Genomic DNA, 25,949 nt, shown 5'->3' with positions numbered 1-25,949 from the left:
CTGCTTCTATTTTTAACATTGCTGGAAAATTGCTGAATTTTACTTCCGAAAGTCAAAAGTGAGTGTAAACAATTTTAAATTCCGAATGTTTTTGATTTTAAGGGATTTGGCTTCTATTGTGCAAATCAAATCTAGCTTGCAAGAAACTTTCCTGTGCTAACTGAATCAGTTTATATGCACTCTGGCATAATGCTAAATTATTTCCTGAATGCAAACTTAAGGTGTGGTGAACATTAATGCCCAGTGCACCAATAGGAAAAGGTTCTCTTGGAAGGTGTCAGCAGAGCACTGAATGCTCACAAAGTTGTCCATGGTCTCAGTAAATCAGAAACATTTAATTCAAAAAGATGTTCTATTTCTTTTTCTCCTTGCAGACTAAACCTGTTGCATTTGCTGTACGGACAAATGTCGGCTACAGTGCAGCACTGGATAATGACGTCCCTGTCCCAGGCATGGCTATCTCATTTGAAGCAAAGGACTTTCTACATGTCAAAGAAGTAGGTTTGATACACGGGTGTAGCATTTAACACAAAATTTTGATATAATATGTGCGTATATTTATATTTTTTCGTTCTTCCCATGTTTAGAAATTTAGCAATGATTGGTGGATAGGTCGATTGGTTAAGGAGGGCTGTGAAATAGGATTCATACCGAGTCCAGTCAAATTAGAGAACATGAGGTTCCAGAATGATCAAAAGGTGAAGCAAGGAAAATATCACTCAAGGTAAGCTTGTGGGGGTGGGGGAAATTCCAGATATAAAAGGTGCTTGGAACCAGCATGTGTTAGGATTTTGCTGAAATTCTCCTGGTGATACATCTGCCTAGTCTGGCCAATAACATAATAGAGATCCGTGCAGCTGCTTATGGAACAGACGGTGCTGCTCGATGATCTGAACCCAGACGAGAAAATTAAAACCAGACCTGAAATTGGATTCCATTTCTGACTTGATTAACTATGCTCAGAACTAAACATTGTTGGGGCCCAAAAATAAAAAGGGAATTTGGGATTCTTCAACTGATGCTATTATTGACTCTCTCTAGTTTTATTCTGAATATGAAATGTTTAGTGAAATTAGGGTGATTGCAATAAAAGGAAAATACTAATGAGCTTGCCTCCGCATTACTAAGACCACTGGTGACCTAGTTATTGGTCAATAAACAGATTAAAATGTTAATAAAGTATTTTGAAGAATGATCTGTTTGTATTCATTTTAGGTCAAGGATTAAAATAACTCCCTTCAGCATAATCTGTGTATTGTTAAAGGGGAAATGCTGGTTGGGTTTACATGCTGTTCACAGACAGTGTTTTTCTATCTCATTAGAGCAATTCAACTTTTATCAACATCATGGTGCTTTCTTTTACACATGCATCTCCTGCTAGGAGATCTAAAGTCATTCTTTATATAATAACCACATATAAAATCTTGCAATTAGCATGTATTTTGTCCATCACTTGATTTTCATTGCTGCACCATTGACAAACTTGCCTTCACCTGTCTAGGTCTCAAGCTCTGGAATTCCATCTCTCTCACCTCTCTACCTTTCTTTCCACCTTTCAGTTGCTCCTTGCAAACCTCCCTCTTTTACCAAGGTTTTGGCCACCTGTCATAGTGGTGGAACGATGAAAATCAGGGAGGTGCAAGAGGGCAGATTTGGAGGAGTGTCAAGATATGGGAGGATTGTGGTGCTGGAGGAAGAGGTTATAGCGATGGAGACAGAGATGAGCGAGATTTAAGAATTGAGAAGTAAACAGTGGAAGGACTGAAAAGAATGGTGAATTAGAGCGGGTGAATACAACATAGAGGACAAAGACAACAAAGAGGAAAGAGAAAAATACTGGATTATGAGAACAAGGAGGAAAAGTGGAGAAAAATGCACTACTTAAAAATCATCTAAAATAATTTGCGACCTGAAAGAATAAGATTCTGCTGTTATAATTGTTCACTTCTGTGCCAGGGAGGTTGATTGGCAATCATTGGCACTTATCATGTTAAAAGGGTACATAGGCTGTTAGCAATTAGACTAATTTTCTGTTGCTAGCTTGATGGGGAATTGATGTGCAACTACAGCAACTTTTTGCAAATCATGGTGAGGTTAAATGGAGATGTTATTTTTATGAAGCTAACGGACAAATGGCACAAATTGGCCAATTACTTGTGGTGATTTGCATTTGATGGGGTATCTCCTTGCTGCAAGCTTTAGGCCAAATTTTGCACATTGATAAAGGCATGTGGGACTCACATTTCAGCAAAATCTGGACCATTGGTGCATTTTGGAACTTGTGCTACTTGGTTTGATCCGCTGCATTCAACAACTTGGGGAAATGGCAAAAAACAGTTCCAAGTTCCTAACGCAAGGCCAAACAAAAGTTACCATGGAAAAGTCAAAAGAACGCAATCAACTGTGCACGATATTATTGCAAATTAGTTAATTGATGTTTGCTTATAGGGGAGGCAATGGCGTAATGGTATTGCCACTGGACTGGTGACCCAGAGACCCAGAGTAATGCTCTGGGGACCTGGATTCAAATCCCGCCATGGCAGATGGTGGAATTTGAATTCAATAAAAATCTGGAATTAAAAGTCTTATGACCATGAAACCATTGTCAATTGTTGTAAAAACCCATCTGATTCACTAATGTCCTTTAGGGAAGGAAACCTGTTGTGCTCACCTGGCCTACATGCGACTCCAGATCCACCACAATGTAGTTGACTCTGAAATGGCCTAGCAAGCCACTCAGTTGTATCAGACCTCAACGGGCAGGCGAGTAGGAGACGTTTGTATAAACCTCATCCATGGGCGGGATAAGAGGGCTCACTGGGGTTGCAAGTGTGCTCTGTCAAATATTGATTTTTCAAAATTACTGATAATTGCCTGTGTGATCTGCAATACTTCAAAACGCAAACCAGCTGCTTGGACAGGACTCTCAACCCTCAGGTCAGCACTCTCCAATCTTTTTTGGGCCTGCATGTGTCAGGAAGCCTGTGAATGGGAGCTGAACTCTCCACTGGAGGCACCTCCTCTGAGGTGGAAGAGAGGGCTAGAAGGGGGAGCAGGCCTGGAGGAGGCCAGGAGTGCACATTCAGCCTCAGGGGAGCCATCTTTGGGAGGTCAGGCACAGGCACAAGGGTGCAGGGCCAAGAGATAGCCCAAGGCGGAAGGGGCCACAGAAGACTCCACTATCCTGCTGCCAGGGTATACAGGCAGCGAAGCAGCTACTTCAATATGTCTGAGGTGCAGTGCTGAAGGAGGCTCCATCTCACAAGGGAGACAGTCAGCTATATCTGTCAGATGATTGGTTCCTGAAATCTCCGCGAACTGTGTGGGTGGGACACCCCATGCCAGCGATTCTAAAGATCACAGCTGCCCTCAAGTTCTATGCCCCTGGCTCCTTCCAGGAGCAGGTGGGTGATCTTTGTGGTGTCCCCCAATCAGCTGTGCACACTTGTGTCAAGCAGGTTACAGTCGCTCTGTTCAGACGGGCATTGGCCTTCATCCACTTGCGCTGTAACCAGGCAAGTCAGATACAGCGAGCCAGAGGCTTTGCAGCAATTGCTGGCTTCCCCCGCGTCCAGGGTGCAATAGACTGTACACACGTCGCCAGGAGGTGAGCCCGGTGCCTTCGTCAACAGGAAGGGCTTCCACTCCACGAACGTGCAGATAGTGTGTGATTACAGGATGCTGATTCTACAAGTCTGTGCAAGGTACCCAGGCAGCTCCCACGACGCCTACATCCTCAGACACTCCCAGGTGCTGGGGCTTCTCAGTGCTCTGGCTCGGCTGGATGGATGGCTGCTGGGTGACAAGGGCTATCCCCTCAAAGTGGCTCATGACGTCACTCTGCCATCCAAGAACAGAAGCTGAGTAGCGGTACAATAGGAGCCACGTCTCCACAAGGGCTGTGGTGAAGAGAGCCATTGGTCTTCTCAAGATGCGCTTCCAATGCCTGGACTGCTCAGGGGGTACACTTCAGTCTTCTCTTCTCCCCCCACCCCCCACCAAATTGTGCCCTCCATAACCTTGCTCTGGAAAGGGGGGACACTATGGACAATGAATGTGTAGACGCAGTGGCTGTGGCTGCACACGATGAGTCCAGCAGTGAGTCCAAGGATGAGCACGCACAGGCAAATGCTGAGGGGTAGATGCTGACCCAGGCATACTCCAGGGAGGCAGGGACACCCGGGAGGCTTTAATCCAATGAACCTTCAGCTAGCACACCACATATGGACCTCCAGGACAAGCCTGGGCTGTACACGCCTTACTCGATACCTAAGTGCAAAATCTGCCTGGCTAGGAACATTAACTAAGGTCCTTGTTAACAAAGCTGAATGTCTCACAAAGCATTCATAACATTTTTGGAAACCATCCACCTGCAGAAGAAAAGAAGCACCCTCAGCCATGGTGACATGTCTGAATTTTATATTACAATCAAAGAAACTTAATGAAACACATGCAATAAAGGATCTTCTGTAATTGGGTGACTTTATCGATCGGGCAAATCAAATTAGTGACAATACTGTAGAGGAGGAATTCCTGGAGTGTATATGGGATGCTTTCCTGGACTAATACGTTAAGGAATCAACTAGAGAACAGGCCATCCTAGACTGGGTATTATGTAATGAGAAAGGAATAATTGGCAATCCAGTTGTGCGAGGCCTCTTGGGGATAAGCGACCATAATATGATAGAATTCTTCATCAAGATGGAGAGTGACATAGTTGATCCTGTGACTAGGGTCCTGAATCTTAATAAAGGAAACTACGATGATATGAGGTGCCAGTTGGCTATGATGGATTGGGAAACGTTACTTAAAGGGATGATGGTGGATAGGCAATGGCAAATATTCAAGGAACACATGGGTGAACTGCAACAATTGTTTATTCTTTTCTGGCACAAAACTAAAGTAGGGAAGGTGGCCAAACCATGGCTTACAAGAGAAATTAGAGATAGTATTAGATCCAAGGAAGAGGCATACAAATTGGCCAGAAAAAACAACAGACCTGAGGATTGGGAGCACTTTAGAATTCAGCAAAGGAGGACTAAGGAATTGATTAAGAAGGGGAAAATAAAGTACGAGAGTAAGCTTGCAGGGAATATTAAAAACTGACTGTAAAAGTTCCTATAGATATGTGAAGGGAAAAAGATTGGTGAAGACAAATGTTGGTCCCTTACAGTCACAAACGGGAATTTATAAAGGGAAACAAAAGTAAGATAGGAAAGGTGGCTAAACTAAATACATACTTTGGTTCTGCCTTCACAAAGGAGGACACAAATAGAATACCAGAAATGTCGGGGAACTCAGGGTTTAGGGAGAGGGAGGAACTGAAAGAAATCAGTATTTGTAGGGAAATGGTGTTGGGGAAATTGATGGGATTGAAGGCCGATAAATCCGCAGGGCCTGATAATCTACATCCCAGAGTACTTAAGGAAGTGCCCTAGAAATAGTGGATGCATTGGTGGTCATCTTCTGAGATTCTATAGACTCTGGAACAGTTCCTACAGATTGGAGGGTAGCTAATGTAACCCAACTATTTGAAAAGAGAGGTAGAAAGAAAACAAGGAATTATAGACCAGTCAGCCTGACGTCAGAAGTGGGGAAAACTCTAAAGTCCATTATAAAAGATTTAATAGCCTAACACTTGGAAAACAGTGGCAGAATTGGACAGAGTCGGTATGGATTTATGAAAGGGATATCATACTTGACAAATCTACTGGGAATTTCCGAGGACGTAACTAGTAGAGTTGATGAGGGGAAGCCAGTGGATGTGGTTTATTTGGACTTTCAGAAGGCTTTCGACAAAGTCTCACATAAGAGATTAGCATGTAAAATTAAAGCGCATGGGATTGGGGGTAGTGTATTGAGATGGATGGCAGACAGAAAACAAAGAGTCGGAATAAACAGGGCTTTTTCCGAATGGCAGGCAACAACTAGTGGGGTGCCACAGAGATCGGTGCTGGGACTCCAGCTATTCGCAATATATATAAATGATTTAGATGAGGGAGCTAAATGTAATATCTCCAAATTTGATGATGACACAAAGCTGGGTGGGAGGGTGAGCTGTGAGGAGGATGCAGAGATGCTTCAGTGTGATTTGGACAAGCTGAGTAAGTGGGCAAGTGCATGGCAGATGCAGTATAATGTGGATAAATGTGAGGTTATCCACTTTGGTAGCAAAAACAGGATTTCCTGAATTATTATCTGAATGGCTATAAATTGAGAGCAGAGAATGTGCAATGAGACCTGGGTGCCCTCATACACCAGTTGCTGAAGGTAAGTATACAGGTGCAGCAGGCAGTAAATAAAGCAGCTGGTATGTTGGCCTTCATAGTGAGAGGATTCGAGTACAAAAGCAGGGATGTCTTGTTGCAATTATTCAGGGATTTGGTGAGACCACACCTGGAATATTGAGTGCAGTTTTGGTCCCCTAATCTGAGGAAGGATGGTCTTGCTATAGAGGGAGTGCAGCGAAGGTTTACCAGACTGATTCCTGGGGTGGTGGGACTGACATATGAGGAGAGATTGAGAGGGTTAGGATTATATTTGCTGGAGTTCAGAAGAATGAGGAGGGATCTCATAGAAACTTATAAAATTCTAACAGGGCTAGACAGGGTAGATACAGGAAGGATATTCCCGATTGTGGGGGAATCCAGAACCAGGGGTCACAGTCTGAGGATACGGGGTAGACCATTTAGGACTGAATTGAGGAGAAATTTCTTCACCCAGAGAGTGGTGAGCCTGTGGAATTCGCTACCACAAAGTAGTTGAGGCCAAATCATTGTATGTTTTCAAGAAGGAGTTAGATATAACTCTTGGGGTGAAAGAGATCAAAGGATATAGGGAGAAAGCGGGAGTAGGCTATTGAGTTGTATGATCAGCCATGATCATAGTGAATGGCGGAGCAAACTCGAAGGGCCAAATGGCCTACTTCTGTTCCTATTTTCTATGTTTCTATGAAACAAACTCACAAAGGTGTTCAAAATCTCACTAACTCATAAAGGCCTCATTGTGGCCCAATGATAAACCCATGGTATGCCTAAGATGCCTCATATTTACGTTTTTGGGTGCTGCACCTCGGTACTGACTCCTTGCTGGGAGTGGCATCTGAGACAGCCTTCTCACTCTGCTCTCCTGTTGGTCTCGATGACCTTGGCGGTCGTCCTTTGACCCGTGGAGCCTGTGCTGGTCCCACCTGGGAGGGTACTGCCAGTTCCACAGCTGGCATCTCCCCAGTAGTTGCAGCCTCACCAGATACAATGGTCACTGGCAGAGGAGCTGCCACCCTCATCCGGAGTGCCCTGAGAAGAGCCTGCAGAGACGACAGGCAGCTGCTGCGCCAACATGAGGTTGCTTCAGAAATCCCTGCTCACCATGGATGGATGGGCACCAAGCTGGGAAACTTGGTGCCCAGACCATCTCCCATATTGGCACTGACCAGCTGAGGTCAATGCCGATGTGAGGGTGTGCTGGCCCGAGCTGATCCCCAGGAATGGAGCTGCCTCTCCATGAGAGTCGTTACTCTCTCCATGGAGGATGCATGGCGCTCGGCCACGAAGCTCATTGCTTCAGCGATAGTCCACGTAGACGCCTCCACTACGGACACCAAGCCAAGCATAGCTTCATGTATCTCCACCAGGTGCTCCCACACAGTCGGCCGCATTTCCTGCATTTGCTGTGTCGCGGGTGACTCCAGAGGCACAACATCAGGCACCGACTGTTCATGTGACTGGTCCCCTGCAGTCCTCTGACTGCTGGCGCCATGGGCACGCTCTGTCTCTGCCAGCTCCTCCAACGACTGTGAAGTGCCCTCACCGCTATGCCGTGGGACACTAGCCGATGTTCTAAGTCCCACCGAGGTGCCAGTATCTGCGCTGGTGCCTACCTGACAGAGATGGTGTGATGCTGGGGGCTTCCTCCTCCCACCCTGGGGTACAAGCACCTCCCACCATGCTGCCACATCCTCGAGGAGGGCAGCCAGACTCTCATCCCGCCGCTGCCCGCCTGCCCAGTCCCGCTGTCCTCGGAAGCCACAATTCACACTGGGTGAGCCTTTATTCCCTCCCCCCCCCCCCCCCGCGTAAAATGGCAGCACGTACCAGATTGCGGGCAGCAATCGGGTCCACGCCCGCTCTCTCCTGCTCCACCCGCCGGACAGGCATAAAACTCTGCCCATGGAGTCATAACTTTCAGATAATGTCCCAGGCACCACCATCACCTTCCCTGGGTATGTCCTCTCCCACTGACAGGACAGGTGCAGCAGAGGTGGCGACACATACAGTTGGGAGGGAGCTGTCCTGGAAGTCCTCAACGTCGAATCTGGACCCCATGACGACTCAGGACATCAGGTCAAACATGGGCAAGGAAACCTCCTGTTGATTACCACATACCACCCACACCCCCTCAGCTGATGAATCAGTGCTCCTCCATGTTGAAAATCACGTGGAGGAAGCACTGAGGGTGGCAAGGGCACAGAATGTTCTCTGTGTGGGGTACTTCAATGTCCATCACCAAGAGTGGCTCGGTAGCACCACTGCTGATCAAGTCCTAAAGGACATAGCTGCTAGACTGGGTCTGCGGCAGGTGGTGAGAGAACCAACAAGAGAGAAAAACACACTTGACCCTCATCCTCACAAACATGCCTGCCTCAGATGCATCTGTCCAGGACAGTATCGGTAGGAGTGATCACTGCACAGGCGTTGTGGAGACGAAGTCCTGCTTTCACATTGAGGATATCCTCCATCGGGTTGTGTGGCACTATCACTGTGCTAAATGGCATAGATTTCGAACAGATCTAGCAACTCAATACTGGGCACCCATGAGCATGTGGGCCATCAGCAGCAGCACAATTGTACTCGGACACAACCCTGGTTCAATGAAGAGTGCAGGAGGGCATGCCAGGAGTAGCACTAAGCAAAATGAGATGTCAGCCTGATGAAGCTACAACACAGGAGTACTGGTGTGCCAAACAGCCTAAGCAGCAAATGATACAGAGCTAAGCGATCCCACAACCAATGGATCAGATCTAAGATCTGCGGTCCTGCCACATCCAGTAGTGAATGGTGGTGGACAATTAAATAACTCATTGGAGGAGGAGGCTCCACAAATAACCCCATCGTCAATGATAGAGGAGCCCAGCACATCAGTGCAAAAGATAAGGCTGAAAGAGTTGCTACAATCTTCAGCCAGAAGTGCAGAGTGGATGATCCATCTCTGCCTCCTCCAGAGGTCCCCAATGTCACAGGTGCCAGTTTTCAGCCAATTTGATTCACTCTACGTGATATCAAGACACGGCTGAAGGCACTGGATAGTGCAAAGACTATGAGGCCTGACAGTATTCTGGCAATTGTGCTGAAGACTTGTGCTCCAGAATTTGCCGTGCCTCTAGCTAAGCTGTTCCAGTACAGCTACAACACTGGCATCTACCCAACTATGTGGAAAATTGCCCAGATATGTCCTGTTACAAAAAGGAGGACAAATCCAATCCAGCCAATTACCACCCCATCAGTCTACTCTCGATCATCAGTAAAGTAATGGAAGGGGTCATCAACAGTGCTATCAAGCGGCTCTTGCTTAGCAATAACCTGCTCACTGATGCCCAGTTTGGGTTTCGCCAGGGCCACTCAGCTCCTGACCTCATTACAGCCTTGGTTAAAACATGGACAAAAGAGCTGAACTCTCAAGGTGAGGTGAGAGTGACTGCCATTGACATCAAGGCCGCATTTGACCAAGTGTGTCATCAAGGAGCAAAACTGGACTCCATGGGAATCAGGGGGAGAAAGCTCCAGTGGTTGAAGTCATACCGAGCAGAAAAGAAGGTGCTTGTGGTTGTTGGATGTCAATCATCTCAGTTCCAGGACATCCCTGCAGGAGTTCTGCAGGGTAGTGTATTCGGCCCAACCATCTTCAGCTGCTTCGTCAATGACCTTCCTTCCATTACAACGTCAGAACTGGGGATGTTTGCTGATGATTGCACAATGTTCAGCACCATTCGCGACTCTTCAGTTGCTGAAGCAGTCGGCACCCAAATGCAGCAAGACTTGGACAATATCCAGGCTTGGGCTGACAAATGGCAAGTAACATTCACGCTGCACAAGTACCAGGCACTGACCATCTCCAACAAAAGAGAATCTAACCATTGCCCTTGACATTCAATGGTATTGCCATCACTGAATCCCTGACTATCAATATCCTGGGGGTTACCTTTGATCAGAAACTGAACTGGACTAGCCATATAAATACTGTGGCTACAAGAGCAGGTCAGAGGGTAGGAATTGTGCGAAGAGTAACTCACCATAGAACCATGGAAAAGTTACAGCACAGAACGAGGCCATTCGGCCCATCTTGTCCATGCCAGCCCGAGCACACCCAGGTGCCCTTTCTAATCCCACCTTCCTGGACCTGGCCCATAGCCCTGCAGCTTACAGCACTTAAGGGGCAGATCCAGGTACTTTTTAAAAGAGTTTAGAGTTTCTGCCTCTACCACCAACTTGGGCAGCGAATTCCAGACACCCACTAACCTCTGCGTAAAAAAGTTCTTCCTCATGTCCCCTCTACACCTTCTGCCACTTATCTTGAATCTATGTCCTCTGGTTCTAGAATTCTCCACCAAGGGAAACAATCTTATCCTGAACACTCTATCCTCACTTGCCTAGATGAGTGCAGCTCCCACAACTCTCAGGAAGTTGGACATCATCCAGTACAAAGCAGCCAGCTTGATTGGCATCACATCCACAAACATTCACTCCCTCCATCACCAATGCACAGGAACAGCAGTGTGTACCATTTACTAGATGCACTGCAGGAATTCACCAAAGCTCCTTAGACAGTACCTAGAGCACATGGATGGCAGCAGTTCAAGAAGGCAGCTCACTGCCACCTTCTCAAGGGCAACTCGGGATAGACAAATAAATGTTGGCTTATCACAAGATCACAGAATAATTATGGTTGATGAAGGGCATTCGGCCCAACTTGGTTCATTCACCAAAATGACAATAGAGAATCTTAGTTCTTGCACTTTTTCAGGACTTTTGTTTCTACCATTCCTTTCAGAACTCCATTCTATGTAATGATTACTTTGATGAAGATCTTCCTGATATCAGTCCAAATTTCACATTTGCTAGTTTGCACCTATGTCCCTTTGTCCCAACACTTGTGATTTAAATTAAAGTATTTTTCAAATTTTCCTGTTCTATTCTGTATACTGTCTTCTATGCCTCTTTAAGATGACTGCTTGGATGCCTCCTTTCAAGGAGGAAGAGACCATGTTTCTCCACTTTTTTCTTAGAACTCATACATCTAATACTGCAATGTTCAGTGCTCCAGTCATCATTCTGGATGTGCTACTGTATTGTGTCAGGACTAGCAGCTAATCTAAAATTAGACAGGTCAACACACACGTTTACCTGCTTAGTTAGTAAATTAAATAATGTCCTTACATAATTCAGCTCGATGATGAGAATAATTATGACACAGTTGATAGTTCACCATCAGGAAATTTGTCATTGCTTAAACTACGTGAACGATCCCACAAACTGGAGCATCTGTAGTTGCAATCAGGAACATTGATTAAAATGGATGTGTACAGGTTGAAACAAAAACAAAAATTGCGGGAAAAACTCAGCAGGTCTGACAGCATCTGCGGAAAGAAAGACAGATTTAACGTTTCGAGTCCGTATGACTGTATAAAGGGGGTGGGACAGGTGAAGCTGGATAGAAGTCCAGTGATAGGTGGAGGCAAAGGAGAGATTGCAAAAGATGTCATAAACAAAAGGTCGTAGGGGTGTTGATGGTGGTGATACTGGCTAAAGGAGGTGCTAAATTGAATTGGAATAAGCCTAGCAAGTGTGGATGGCAGCTGGGAAATCTGCCCAACTAGGCATGCAAAATGGCAGAAAAAATTTCACAACTTGCTTAATATTACTTAGTATTTACAAAATGGACTCAGCCCAACAAGTCTATGCCAGTGTTTATGCTTTATATGAACCTCCTCCTCCTCCTTTTCCATCTAACCCATGTCAACATATCCTTCTGTTCTTTCTCCCTCATGTGCTTATCTAGTTTCCTGTTAAAGATATCTGTGCTTTTTGCCTCAACCATTCTTTGCAGTAGCGACATCCACATTTTAACCACTCTCTGGGTAAAGGAGTTCTCCTGGATTCCTTATTGGATTTATTAATGACTATCATGTATTTATGGCCCCTTGTTCTCGTTTCCTCCACAAGTGGAAACATCTCTATATCAAACTCTTAAAAGTCTGTAACGGGTCCCCCCTCAGTCTTGTTCTAGACAAATGAGCACCAGTTTGCTCAATCTTTCCTGATAGATATAATCTCTCGGTTCTCGTACCATCCTTGCAAATCTTTTATGGACCTTCCCTTTCTGAGTCCCCTACTGCTCACATCATTCAGAATTGATTTAGAAGAGGGTATTTGTTGTAATATAAAGTGTAGTGATGGCAGTAAAGATAAGGGTGACAAACAATGTTCAGGAGATCTGGATCAATAGGCAGATGGGCTGAGAAATGGGCAAGAAACTTCTTTGATGAATGGAATCATGGATATCGGTTATTTTTGCTGTTGAACAAATTCACTTATGTAGTTACATACGAATTAGGAGCAGGAGTAGGCCATTCAGCCCCTCAAGCCTGCTCTGCCATTCGATAAGATAATTGCTGATCTGAACATAGCCTCAACCTGCCTACCCCCGATAACCTTTCAACCCCTTGTTAATCAAAAATCTATCTAGCTCTGCATCATTACCACATATTATTATTATTAGGTTTGATTTGTATCTTTCTTTTCTAGTAAATCGGGTGGAAATTCATCTTCCAGTTTAGGTGATGTGGCACCTAGTTCCAGGCGATCTACTCCTCCCTCTTCTGGTAAGTAGGTTAACAAATTCTTTAGCTCCTGAAATATATATATGAGATAATCATTATTAGTTTACTGATTGGATGTTGTTTGAGTTGGATCTGAACATTGTTCTGTTAGCAATCTATGTGTAAATGGAATGAGAATATTTTATCTTCATGCCGGTGACTAGTATTTAAATCAAAAACATCTTTAGAAAAACAGACATTCCTGCAAGACAACTTCTAATCCTTGGCCTTTCACCAAACTGTATTCCAATACTCTCCCATTAGCTTTGGCACATCCAGGGCTAGGGTTCTAGCTGTCCAATGCCTCCTGCTTGAATATATATCTCCCTGTGAATGCATGTGTCAGAATGGATGTTGGCAGAGAATGGGATTGAAAACTGCTATGTAGCCTTCCTTAGGGCAATATCACAGTTGGGTAGTGTGGCTAACCCTTCCTTTATGTTGTTCTAGGCTATTTTTCTACAAAGCTACACAAGATTTATTTCTAGGCAGGACAATTGAATCTGTATTTTGATTTACTGATGTTGATGGGAAGAAGAGAAATCAGTTATGTTTGAAGATCTGAAATGTGATCACTTAATTATAGTCGATCCATCCTGCCTCATGTAAACCCCTCAACATGAAAGCCCTCAATTTCCCTATGAACCTTAAAGTGAAGCTACCATACATTTTTACCAAGGCCGCATGTTATTAACTCTAGACCTTTTACTATCAAAATTAATTTTCAGGAGCTTATTATTTTCATGTAAAAATTAAAGATTGTGATGCCAAGCAGGTTAAAATTTATGATTGTGAATGATGATTTTATAATGTCTTTTATCTGCGAGTGATTAACAGACTGAAATGCAGAACAAAATGACACTGCTGAGAGCAACCTGGGTGATGTTTCCATCATGTGTCACTATTAAATTGATCAGGATTTTGTACATTTTTTGTGGCCCATCTGTTAATCATATCCTGAATCAATCTGCAAAGTGTATAGTTATTACAGTAGTTTCCTTCTTGTTTTGACCAATATTGTTTTCCTTCCACATCTGTTCTGCTCTTCATTTATTGCATTCATTTCACTTCTTCATCCACTTTGAATATCAGTGATCCCTGAGCATTAACTCCAGCGCGTAGTGGTTCACAGATCTCCTGGAAGTGAAGACAAGCTTTGGCTTGTAATACTGTTCAGAGATTTATTAAAAATGACAATGGCAGCTAAAATTCAGTGACCTTGTCCAGTTCGAGATGACAATCAACTCCTTGGAGACTAGCCAACTAACCGTGCATCCTTCCTATTCCTGTATTTAGAACTTATGCAATTTTAGAATGTTCAAATTTTAAAATGTTGGAAGTAAGCCTTAAATACAAATGAAAGGTTGAGAAGCAAATCATTCTAAAATCCATAAATATGCTGATTTCTAGAATCTACAGAAATCCATTTGTAACTAAACCAGCTGTCTTTATACAGCAACAGTGGTGGCCATAACTCTCCACTGTTCCTCTCTCTTTTTCTCCACAGCTCTCTCTCTCCAAGCCCCACCACTTCCCCAACCCCAACATATTTTACTATTGACTAAGGGTAGTATCTATGCAGAAGGAGCCCATCCAGCCCATCGTGTCTGCACCAGCTCTCCGAATGAGCTTTATGACTTAGTGCCATTCTCATGTTTTTTCCCCATACCCTTGCACCTTGTGTCTATTCAAGCAATCATCTAATGCCCTCTTGAATGCTTCAATTGAACCTGCCTCCACCCTTACACTTCCAGGCAGTGCATTCCAGACTCAAGAAAAGTTTTTCCTCACATCACATTTGCTTCTTTTGCAAATTGCTTTAAATTTGTGCCTTCTTGTTTTCGATCCTTTTACCAGCGGGAATTCAACAATGGTTTCAACAAGTTGGCATTACCGTGCCCTGCATGGCTCCATCACTCATTTACGAAGCTGTTCCTACAATAAAATGACACAAAGTTGTTGCGTAACCTCTGAGCACTATTTGACAGTAGAAACACTTGCCATGTGACAAGAAGTCATAGTGTCTATGAGAATGTTCAAAATTATGGGAGGAGAAAAGCTCCTCCTTTTTCCTGCAATAAAGCATGTGCCATTTGCACTGCTGCACTTCCCCATTCGTTGATTCCCCTGAGGGGCATGCAGGAACAAATTCCAACGAAACCAAGTTGGAAAATATAAATATAATAGTCTATATTGTTCAACCTTACCCATATTATTCAACCCTGCCCAATGTGTTTCAACGGTTGAAGTTGCCATGGACAGAACACATAGGGACCATAGTGTATTTAAGCATCTTTAAATCTTCAGTATTATTCTTAACCAGATATTCAACTCAGCTCTTTCCATTTTAGTTTAGCTCCTTGCAGAAACGTAAAGACAAGAGCTGATGATGAAAAGGAACCTTATTCCAAAATAGATAGAGTATATTGAAAAGCTATTAGGAAACCGGGAAAGTAAAAGCATGGGCAGTTCAGAGCTTTTTTTATGGATCATACTTTAAAAAAATTAATTTCAATGAATTCTCTTTCATCCATAATACATGCAAATTGGAGCAAACCAAGGCAGAGCTGAGATGTTGGTGGAAGAAAGTGGTCCGTCTATGACAAATAGCAAATGATGAAAGTGGCTATAGAATTCTGAAGCCCCTGTTGCTCAGGATAACAAGAAGTATTCACTTTCTAACATTTAGTTGTATTGGGCATTGGAAATTACTTTGAAATGCAGTGATTTTTAGGGTCTGATTTTAACTCTGTGTAAGTGAATGGGTTTTGAGCATGTTAAAATTAGCCCCTTAATCTCTGTAGGATCAAAATATTTTACAGGATTGACATTGGGTCTACAGGTTTAAATATGAATTATATCTGTAGTATGATTGGTATCCCTATAAAATATGGAGAGCCCTATATTGATTAGAGCATTGCTAGGTGCAGTATTACTGTATTATTTGTGTGGGTTTGAAGCGGAAATGTGAGCCGTGCGTTGTAAGGAAGGCTTTGGAAATTGGATGCACTGATATACAAGTGCTTGGCATGACATTATTTCTTGAAGATTAAATTGCAATTGCATGTGGTAATAAGAACTAGCTCTTCAGCTGGGTGTGAGCAGGTGGCATTGGAACAGAATGAGGACAAATTTTCTGTAGCTTCTCCTTAAACTCCTCCCATTACTTTATAATAATTTTCCTTACATTTAATTACAAAGAATAATTTCAAACCGATTGGACTTTTTCCAATCATGGCCTATTGACCTGAATATTCCTTCCCCTTGTTTTGATTTATCTTGTCCTTTGTTTTTTTTCCCTCATGGCATACTTCGGAGGAGAGAGAGGTTAAAACAGCACAACTTCAGGGGCAAGAGGTTAAAACAGTGAGACTTTAGGGGAGAGAGAGATTAAAACAGGGAGACTTCTGGGGAGAGAGTTTAAAACAGCGAGACTCGGGTAGGAATAAGGGTAAAATAAAAGCAAGGGTCCATATTCTATTTAGTTAAGATATGTCTGGGGAGCTCTGTCCCATTATTTGCATATCTTGCGCCATGTGGGAAACCCAAGATGCTCCTGACGGTCTGGACAACCAGATGTTTGCAGGAGATGCCTCAGACTGGAGCGACACGAGCTCCTGGTTTTGGAGCTTGAACGGCAGCTGGGGGCACTACGGTGCATTCACAAGGCTGAGAGGTTTGTGGATAGCACATTTTAGGATGTGGTCACCCGCATCTTAAGGAGGTGCAAGCAGAGAGGGAATGGGTGACTGCCCAGACAGAAGAAGGGGACCAGGCAGGTAGTGAGGGAATCCCCCGAGTGCATCTCACTCGCAAACCTTGGAAAACAGTGAGCGTGATGGTTCCTCTGTGGAGTCCAACCAGACCCAAGGCCATGGCACTGTCCAACTGCTTGGGGGAGGGGAGGAAGAAGCGTGGAAGGGCAATAGTGGTAGGAGAATAGACAGGCTCTTCTGCAGCTGTAGACATGACTCCAGGATGTATGCTGCCTCCTGGGTGCCAGGGTCAAGGATGTCACGGAATGGCTGCAGGGCGTTCTGAAGGGGGAGGGTGAACATCCAGAGGTCATGGTCCACGTTGGGACCAGTGACATAGGAGGAAAGAGAAATGAGGTTCTGCAAGCAGACTTTAGGGAGTTAGGTAGGATATTGAAAAGCAGGACTTCAAAATTAGTAATCTCCAGATTAGTCCTAGTGCCATACAGTAGTGACTATAGGGGCAGAAGGGCAAATGAATGCGTGGCTGGAGAAATGGTGCAGTAGGGAGGGCTTTAGATTTCTGGAGCATTGGGACCATTTCTGGGGGAGGTGGAACCAGTACAAGATGGGTTACATCTGAACAGGAATGGGACCAACATCCTTGCGGGGAGTTTTTCTAATGCTGTTGGGGTGGATTTAAACTAAATTGGCAGGGGGATGGGACCCTGAAAAGTAGTTCAGAGGGGAGAGAAGCTGAGATGGAATTAGAAGTTAAAACACTGAGTCTGGAAGGCAGAGGAAGCATAGGCTAGATAAGAAAGAAGTGAGTTTAGCAAGGCTAAATGGAATATATTTTAATGCAAGGAGCCGGAGGAATAAGACAGATGAGCTGAGGGCACAGATAGGCACGTGGAAATATGATATCATAGCTATGACCGAGACTTGGCTAAAAGAAGGGCAGAATTAGCAGCTCAACATTCCTGGTTGTAGGGTATTCAGACGAGATAGAGAGGGGTAAAAACAAAAAAACTGCGGATGCTGGAAATCCAAAACAAAAACAGAATTACCTGGAAAAACTCAGCAGGTCTGGCAGCATCGGCGGAGAAGATAAAAGTTGACGTTTCGAGTCCTCATGACCCTTCGACAGAACTTGAGTTCGAGTCCAAGAAAGAGTTGAAATATAAGCTGATTTAAGGTGTGTGTGTGTTAGGGGGGGGGTGGGGGGGCAGAGAGAGAGAAGTGGAGGGGGTTGGTGTGGTTGTAGGGACAAACAAGCAGTGATAGAAGCAGATCATCAAAAGATGTCACCAACAATAGAACAAAAGAACACATAGGTGTTAAAGTTGGTGATATTATGTAAACGAATGTGCTAATTAAGAATGGATGGTAGGGCACTCAAGGTATAGCTCTAGTGGGGGTGGGGAGAGCATAAAAGATTTAAAAATATTTAAAAATAATGGAAATAGGTGGGAAAAGAAAAATCTATATAATTTATTGGGAAAAAAAAACAAAAGGAAGGGGGAAACAGAAAGGGGGTGGGGATGGAGGAGGGAGCTCAAGACCTAAAGTTGTTGAATTCAATATTCAGACGGGAAGGCTGTAAAGTGCCTTGACGGAAGATGAGGTGTTGTTCCTCCAGTTTGCGTTGGGCTTCAAGCATGCAAGTTGGGGAGGGAGCAAAATTCTTAAGTTGCATCCAGGAGAACTTTTTTAGCCAGTACATAGAAAGCCCAACAAGGAAGGGGGCAGTTCTGGATCTAATATTCGGAAATGAACCCAGGCAGGTGGAAGGTGTATCAATAGGGGAGCGTTTTAGAGATAGTGACTATAACACAGTTTGATTTAGGATAGTTATGGAAAAGGCTAAGGTTGAGCCGGGAATAAAAGTTCTAAACGGGGAAAGGCTAATTTTACTAAGATGAAATATGATTTGTCCCAAGTGGACTGGGAGCAGCTACTTGCAGATAAAACTGTGTCAGAGCAGTGGGAGGCATTCAAGGAGGAAATTGCAAAAGTACAGGGCAAATATGTTCCCGTAAAGAAAAAGGGGACCAATTCTGGAGAACCCTGGATGTCAAGGGATGTGAAGGTTAGGATTAAGGAAAAAAGAGAAGCTTATGGCAGATATCAAGGGCTCAATAAGGCAGAGTCCTTAGAGGAGTATAAAAAGTGCAGATGGGAACTTCAAAAGGAAATTAGGAAAGCTAAGAGAGTGCATGAGAAAGCATTGGTGGGTAGAATAAAGGAAAACCCAAAGTGTTTTTTAAAAATATATAAAGAGCAAGAGAATAATTAGGAAAAAAACTAGGATCAATTAAGGACCCAAAGAGGTAATCTGTCTGTGGACCCGGAAGATGTGGGTACAGTCATCAATGAATACTTTGCGTCGGTCTTCACAATGGAAAAGAATGACGAAGGCATAGACATCAGGGTGGAGGACTGTGAAATATTAGAGGAAATTAACATAGAGAGAGAGGAGGTGCTAGTGGTTTTAGTGGTCTTAGAAGTGGATAAATCCGCAGGCCTGGATGAGATGTATCCCAGGCTGTTGAGGGAGGTAAGGGAAGAGATATCAGGGGCCCTGGCAGTAATTTTCAAATCCTCTCTGGCCACAGGTGAGGTGCCAGGGGACTGCAAGACTGCTAACGTCCTGTTATTAAAAAAGGGAGGAAGGGACAGACCAGGAAATTACAGGCCAGTCAGTCTAACCTCGGTGGTGGGGAGTTACAAGAAAGAAACCTGAGGGACAGAATATATATGCACTTGGAGAAATATGGATTAATCAGGGATAATCAGCATGAGTTTAAGGGAAGGTCGTGTTTGACAAATTTGACTGATGGGATGGTAACCAGGAGTGTTGATGAGGGTAATATATTTGATGTGGTTTACGTGGTCCCTCATAGCAGACTGGTCAAGGAAGTAAGAGCCCATGGGATCCAAGGCAAAGTGGCACGTTGGATCCAAAATTGGCTGAGAGGCAGGAAGCAGAGGGTGATGGTAGAGGGATGTTTCTGTGACTGGAAGTCTTTTTTCAGTGGGATTCCACAGGGCTCGGTGCTGGGGCCCTTGCTGTTTATGGTGTACATAAATTATTTGGACCCAAATGTAACGGGTATGATTAAGAAATTTGCGGATGACATGAAAATTGGTAGGGTGTTAAACAGTGAGGAAGATAGCCGTAAACTGCAGAAAATATCAATGGACTGGTCAGGTGGGCCGAACAGTGGCAAATGGAATTCAACCCGGAAAAGTGTGAGGTAATGCACTTGGGGAGGCCTAACAAGACAAGGGATTAAACTATAAATGGTAGGACCCTGGAAAGCACTGAAGATAAGAAGGACCTTGGTGTGCATATGCATAGATCTCTGAAGGTAGCAGGGCAGGTGGATAAGGTGGTTAAGAAGGCTTATGGGATACTTGCCTTTATTAGTCAAGACATAGAATACAAGAGCAAGGAGGTTATGCTGGAATTGTATTAAATGCTGATTTGGCCACAACTGGAGTACTGTATGCAGTTCTGGTCACCACATTATAGGAAGGATGTGATTGCACTGGAGAGGGTGCAGAGGAGATTTACCAGGATGCTGCTTGGGCTGGAGCTATGAGGAAAGATTGGATAGGCTGGGGTTGTTTTCCTTGGAGCAGCGAAGGATGAGAGGTGACTGGATAGAGGTGTATAAGATTATGAGAGGCATAGATAGGGTGGTTAGGAAGAGGGGTCAATAACCAGGGGGCATAGATTTAAGGTGAGATGTAGAAGGCTAAGAGGGCAGTTGAGGAGAAACTTTTTCACCGAGTCTGGAACTCACCACCTGAAAGGGTGGTTGAGTCAGAAACTCTTGTAACATTTAAGAAGTATTTAGATATTTACTTTTGTTGACATAACCTCCAGGGCTACAGGCCAAGCGCTGGCAAATGGGATTAGTGTAGTCAGATCTTTGACCGGCGTGGACACGATGGGTCACGTGGTCTTCTTGTGTGCTGTAAACATCTGAGTCCATGCTGGTCCCAGCAGTAAAGCAGGCTGCCATCTTCTGCCTCTGCCATCTCTGCTTTGCAACCAAAGGAAGCGCGAGCTGGTGCTTGTGAAATTGCCTAAACATATTGCATGCTGACTCATCAGGAAGCCTGGCGTAGCTTAAGACCCTGTCTAGTGGGGAGCCATGGTTATCCAGCTTGGCAGTACCTCCTGGAAGGGTATTTAGTACATGAATTGAGGCCTTGAGAGAAGGGAAACAGAAAAGCATAGTAACAAGCCAAATAAATTAAATGCACCTTGATCCTATGAAAACATGTGATTTCAAGCAAAGAATTGAATTAATAAATTTACAGATTAATGTAATTATTTCAATTATAAGCGTGTATGTTGAATTTAATTACCTCCCCTAGGTCATCTAATGAGGTGGGTGGGGACCCCGCCACCTTCCCATCCCTATCCCAATTTAAGGCCTTTGGACATCCTTTCTGCCCCACTACCAATTGGGGCCCTTAAGAGGGCAGCTAAGGCCCACTTAAGAGCCTCATCCTGCTATCTGTGGTATTCAACCACTGATGGGTAGGGGTCCCGCAATGCAGGGATCCCAAAAAGAGAACCAGTCGGGGTTGCTTTCGAGCTTCTGGAGCTCTGTTTTTCAAAAGCGCCCTGTGCCTGATCATCAGGAAGTGGTGGGGAGGGGCGGTGTGCTGCTGAGTGCCACTCCGCAACCTTGCTGCTAATCCGCTTCCCCCTACCCCTGTCCCCCCCGCCTTGTGAACAATTGCCATCGCTCAACTGTGCCTGGGTCCATCCACAATCCTGCACCTCAAGTGGGTACTTGCATCAGGCACTTCCTTCCTGCAGTTGCTGCCATTCAATGAGATCAGATGTCAGCCTCTGGCTAGCAGGCGGGAACCCTGCCCCCAGGGTCCATGATCCTGGGAAAGGTATGCCACTGACTTGTTAATTGCCCAAGTGGCACTTAATTTAGCAGATCTTCTCAAAGGAGGCGACTTGGTGCTCTGACTGGCTGTCCACCTGGCAGACGAGACCCCCATCACCCCCATAAAGTATTACCCCAGGAGTCTCAGGCCGGTATTTTCTGTTTGAATTGATGGTAATGGGAGATTCATAAGGTGGTAAGTTGCTAAACACCCTTGTGAAAATCAGTCACCCAAGTGCTGCAACAAAATGCTCCTGGACACTGAACAGCCTGTACTGTCTGTTTCTACATAAATAGGGCAAATACATTGAAAGTCTCATAAATGATTGCTTACTTGAACTATGCCACTGCTAACAAACCTCCCAATAGAGTTTCAATTTGATGGTTGCAAATGAACATTGAAGTGATTTTGCTGCTGTAATGATTACTGAGCCATGTTCTTTCTGCAGAGAATTTATTTACTTTTTTTTGCAGAAGCTCCGGTTTAAAGTTCTCGGTATTTATGGCACAATTCAATGTTTGTCTCTTGTTTTATATCTGACATACATTGATATGTTGTCTTTGGTTCCTTTTTTTATTGTTTGTACATTGCCATATTTTACTTTATATGTTCCTCTGTATATTTTTTTTTGATTATTCCCATTCATTCAACTCCTGTTTTCCTTCCTTCCCCTCTACCTGATACCCTGGACCTATCTGCCTGTGTAGCTTTTGATTTAGATGCCAGTGGCTTAGATGCAGAAGACAATGATTCCCCAGCAAACCACCGCTCCCCTATAGCCAGTGTAAACAGTCTAACGTCTCCCCAGTCTAAAGAGAAAAGAATGCCCTTCTTTAAGAAGGTAACCATACTTCCTAAACTGCAGTCTGTCGCACGTGCTAACCAGCAGTATGTCACTCAACAAGTCTTGTATTTGTTTGTGTCCTGTGAAAAGTCAATAACATGCATGCTCTGTTATTCTTGTTTTTTCTTCAATGCTTCTATAGCTAAACAGAAGCAGAAATCGGTAAGTTGATATTATTATATGTTGGTCCTGCCCATTGTATAATTAGCATTGAAACCTTTAACTCGATCACCATGAACAAGCTTCAATCTTGAAAAATGAGTGAATGCTTGGACCATATAATTGCGATACATGATTTGTGGAGATTCAGATTTGATTAGTTCTAAAGCATGCGCAAAAGACGCATTTACAGAGCTAGCTACATGCATAACCTTTCAAGAATCGTGCTAATTATGCCACTGGGACATTCCCTGCTACCTAGCAATTGGACAACAGGACTATCAGTGTTGTATTAGATTGTTCAGTACTTTGTGTAAACTTCGCATTAGCTTGGGAAAAAGAGAAAAAAAGTCTTTATTTTATGGCTGTTGTCACTATGCTTTGATCTTTTGTGTATTGCTGAATAAAGCAATACATCTTTTTTGTGTTAAGTTCTGTCATATTGATGATTTATGTTTCTGCTTTGCTGTTTGGCATGTTATGTTTTTTAAGATATGATCTGAACATTGAGTCATTTGCAGTTACTGGTTTGTTAATCATTTACATCTGGATATTTTGTACCTATTTGGAAATAAATTTAACACAGAAAATGAGTGTGGATGAAAAGAAAAACATACTGAAATAAATGGGAGAAAATGTGTTGGTCGTATAAAAAGTGTTAGTGGCATCTGGAAAGAAAATAGATGTGTGAATAATTTGGACAAAGACCATTAAGTGCTATTGTATCTGTTTCCCTTGCAAGCAACTTGCTTAATTACACTGCCTATCCCTAGTGCACATGTCTGCTTTTGACATGACGTTACATATGGTAATGAATATTTGCTTGCAAAATTAAATGGGATATATTTGTAACCGTCTGTTCGTATTAAAGTAATAGTGAGTTATATTTCTAAGCAAATCGCGGAATCACAGAATTGTCACAGTGCAGGAGGAGGCTGTTCGGGCCATCATGTCAGCACTGGCATTGACAAACAAATGTTCATGAAAATAAAACCGATAGCTGTTTTATTTGAGGTACCTGTTGTTTCACATTGATCTTTTCAATGTGAAAAGTCATGGCAGGTACAGTGTATTTGTATATTTAAAGTTAAAATAATTAGAGATACTAATCTAGCTCCACTGGCCATTTAGAGCCTTGGTAGGCACTGCATTAACAATGACATCACTAACGATGAAAGGACTTTCTTCTTACCTAAATTATGGAATAATTGTTACCACAAACTAAGTTTACAGCAGGTTACAGGTGTCTTTGCCTAAATAATTTTACTTCAGAGTACTGTTAATTAATTCAATCACATCCTGGATATGAATTACAAAAGAGAGACAATAAAGTAATTTATGGAATATTAAATTGGTCTAGAAAGAGAAACCCTTAGTAGCAGCTGAGGAAGATTGTTTACTTTATTTGTGCTTATGTACAGGGAGAGCTGTTTAAATGAAAGTACTTTTTTTTATATTGTCAATGAGCAAGGTGTTTGCAATTTTGTATAATACATACATTGTTGGATATTGTTTTCTTATCAAAAGAAAACTGCCTGCATCATGCCAGAACTTATGATACACAGAAAGCATCTGAAGCTTGTGGAGAAAGGAACACGACAATGGAAAACAAAACAAATGTCTCTATTTCTGTTTCTGTTTTGGATTTCTAGCATCCGCAGTTCTTTGCTTTTAACACAAATGTCTTAGTCCCTTCCATTTTCTGCTTAAATTACGTCACTTGTATCAGGCACCAGCCCAGACTCAGTAGGACATCAGTGAATTTATGTAGAAAACATATGATGAGGGAGATGAAGAAAGGTTTTGTGGTGATGTGTGGGGTTACAACATCCTTTTGAGTCCTGCTGAGTTTTTCTTTTGTGACTCAGCCTCACCAGGCCACAGGTGAAAGAGGGTCTATCACAAGCATAAACCACAACAGCTCACTTGGTGCATTAGAGCTGCAGGTTCTGTCTGCAATTCAGTGTCAACAGCAAAAGTCTGTTCTGCAGACTGCCCTTGAGAAGCAACATAGTTCTGTTGAAGGGTCATGAGGACTCGAAACATCAACTCTTTCCTTCTCCGCCGATGCTGCCAGACCTGCTGAGTTTTTCCAGGTAATTCTGTTTTTGTTTTGGATTTCCAGCATCCGCAGTTTTTTTGTTTTTATATAAGAAACATCCTGCTGTGGAAACCTCGGGCATGAATACAGTGAGCGTGGTTGCAGAATCTCTCAGTCATGTTCCTACCATCGACAGCTGTGTGTTGAGTTTCACAAACCATCAAAGAACAATTTGGAGATCTTGCCACATCAGACTCTGGTTGTAAAGATCAGTGGGCACATTCAGGGCTTTGTCATCCACGGTAATGAGTGTGCAGAAATTCAGCTGCAAGCAGGTGGCTCTCAAATCATTGCAAACCTCTCGGCAGGACTTGCTTCTGGGCAAATAGCTGGTAAGCATAGACAACCCGGAAACCCCAAAGTTTGCAGGACCTCATCTTCTCTCAGGCAGGCCCTCGGGATCAAGGATGACTTGCTTCCACTCTGTCTGGCTCGATGGGCTCTGAAATAGCAGATAAGTCGAATGAGTGATCTGCAGAATCTGCCACATGCAAGGCAGTTGGTGCTTGAAGGGTCGGGTAATTGAGTTGTCTGGAGGTTTGAGCGCTCCCTCCGACACCTCGACTTCACCTCTGCATGTTCTTGATGAAGTCTCTCTGTGTTTGGTACCTTCCGAAATGAGACTTCTCCATCTTGGTCAGGCACAGACCAGGGACTCCCATTAGTTGACAGGAAAAGTTTGACATCTTCAGGGATGCTTGAGGACATAGCTAAACATTTCTGCTGTCCTCCTAAGAGTCTCCTGCCACAACCGAGTTCCGATTAGAAGAGTGTCGGGTGTCTGGTGTCAGGCACGTGAACAACATGTCCTGGTCGGTAATTAGTGCTTTGATGCTGGGCAAGTTACTTTGGGAGAGGATGTTGCTATTGGACCACCTTCCTTGACACTGGATTTGGAGAATCTTTTGAAGGCAGCACTTGTGGTACTTTTGCAGTGTTTTGAGGTGCCTGCTGTAGGCTGCCCAAGTCTCTGAAGTGTTTAGGAGTGTGGGGATCAGTGCCACCCGGTAAACCATGATCTTAGTCACAAGTTTGAGATCCTGATTCTCGAATACTGTTTTTCTCAGTCAGCTGATGGCTGAGTCGGCACATTGGAGGTGAAGATGAATTTTGTCATCTGTGTCTGTGTTCATCAAGTGGAGGCTTCTAAGATATGGAAAATGATCTATACTTTCCAGAATTTTACTGTTGCTCTTAATTGATGGGGGTGGGGAGGGGGACGCACTGGGCCTGTTGTGGTGGGAGGGAGGTTGGGAAGGAAGTGGGGATTGGTTGGAAGAGAGCCTTAGCTTTCCGGATGTTTAGTGAAAGGCCCATTTGCTCACTTTTTCACAAGCTTCCGAGAAGGAGTTA

The 25,949-nt window shown here is 43.8% G+C and overlaps 1 protein-coding gene across 2 annotated transcripts in view; it reads left to right on the top strand.

Moving 5' to 3' along the window:
* LOC121276101 (voltage-dependent L-type calcium channel subunit beta-2-like) overlaps window positions 1–25,949 on the top strand; it is a 118,475-nt gene that overhangs the window by 53,035 nt on the left and 39,491 nt on the right. The window contains exons 3-6 of one of the 2 annotated variants that reach the window (XM_041184053.1): window positions 375–497; window positions 588–724; window positions 12,801–12,877; window positions 22,479–22,498. In XM_041184053.1, coding sequence (XP_041039987.1) covers window positions 375–497; window positions 588–724; window positions 12,801–12,877; window positions 22,479–22,498 — 357 coding nt within the window. Of the gene's footprint in view, window positions 1–374; window positions 498–587; window positions 725–12,800; window positions 12,878–22,199; window positions 22,334–22,478; window positions 22,499–25,949 lie in introns of both variants that reach the window. The other variant, XM_041184052.1, reaches the window with a different exon arrangement.

This window comes from Carcharodon carcharias, chromosome 3, assembly GCF_017639515.1.
Source record: "Carcharodon carcharias isolate sCarCar2 chromosome 3, sCarCar2.pri, whole genome shotgun sequence".
NCBI classification, from domain to species: Eukaryota; Metazoa; Chordata; class Chondrichthyes; order Lamniformes; family Lamnidae; genus Carcharodon; species Carcharodon carcharias.
This window is presented reverse-complemented; position numbering and strand designations above follow the sequence as displayed.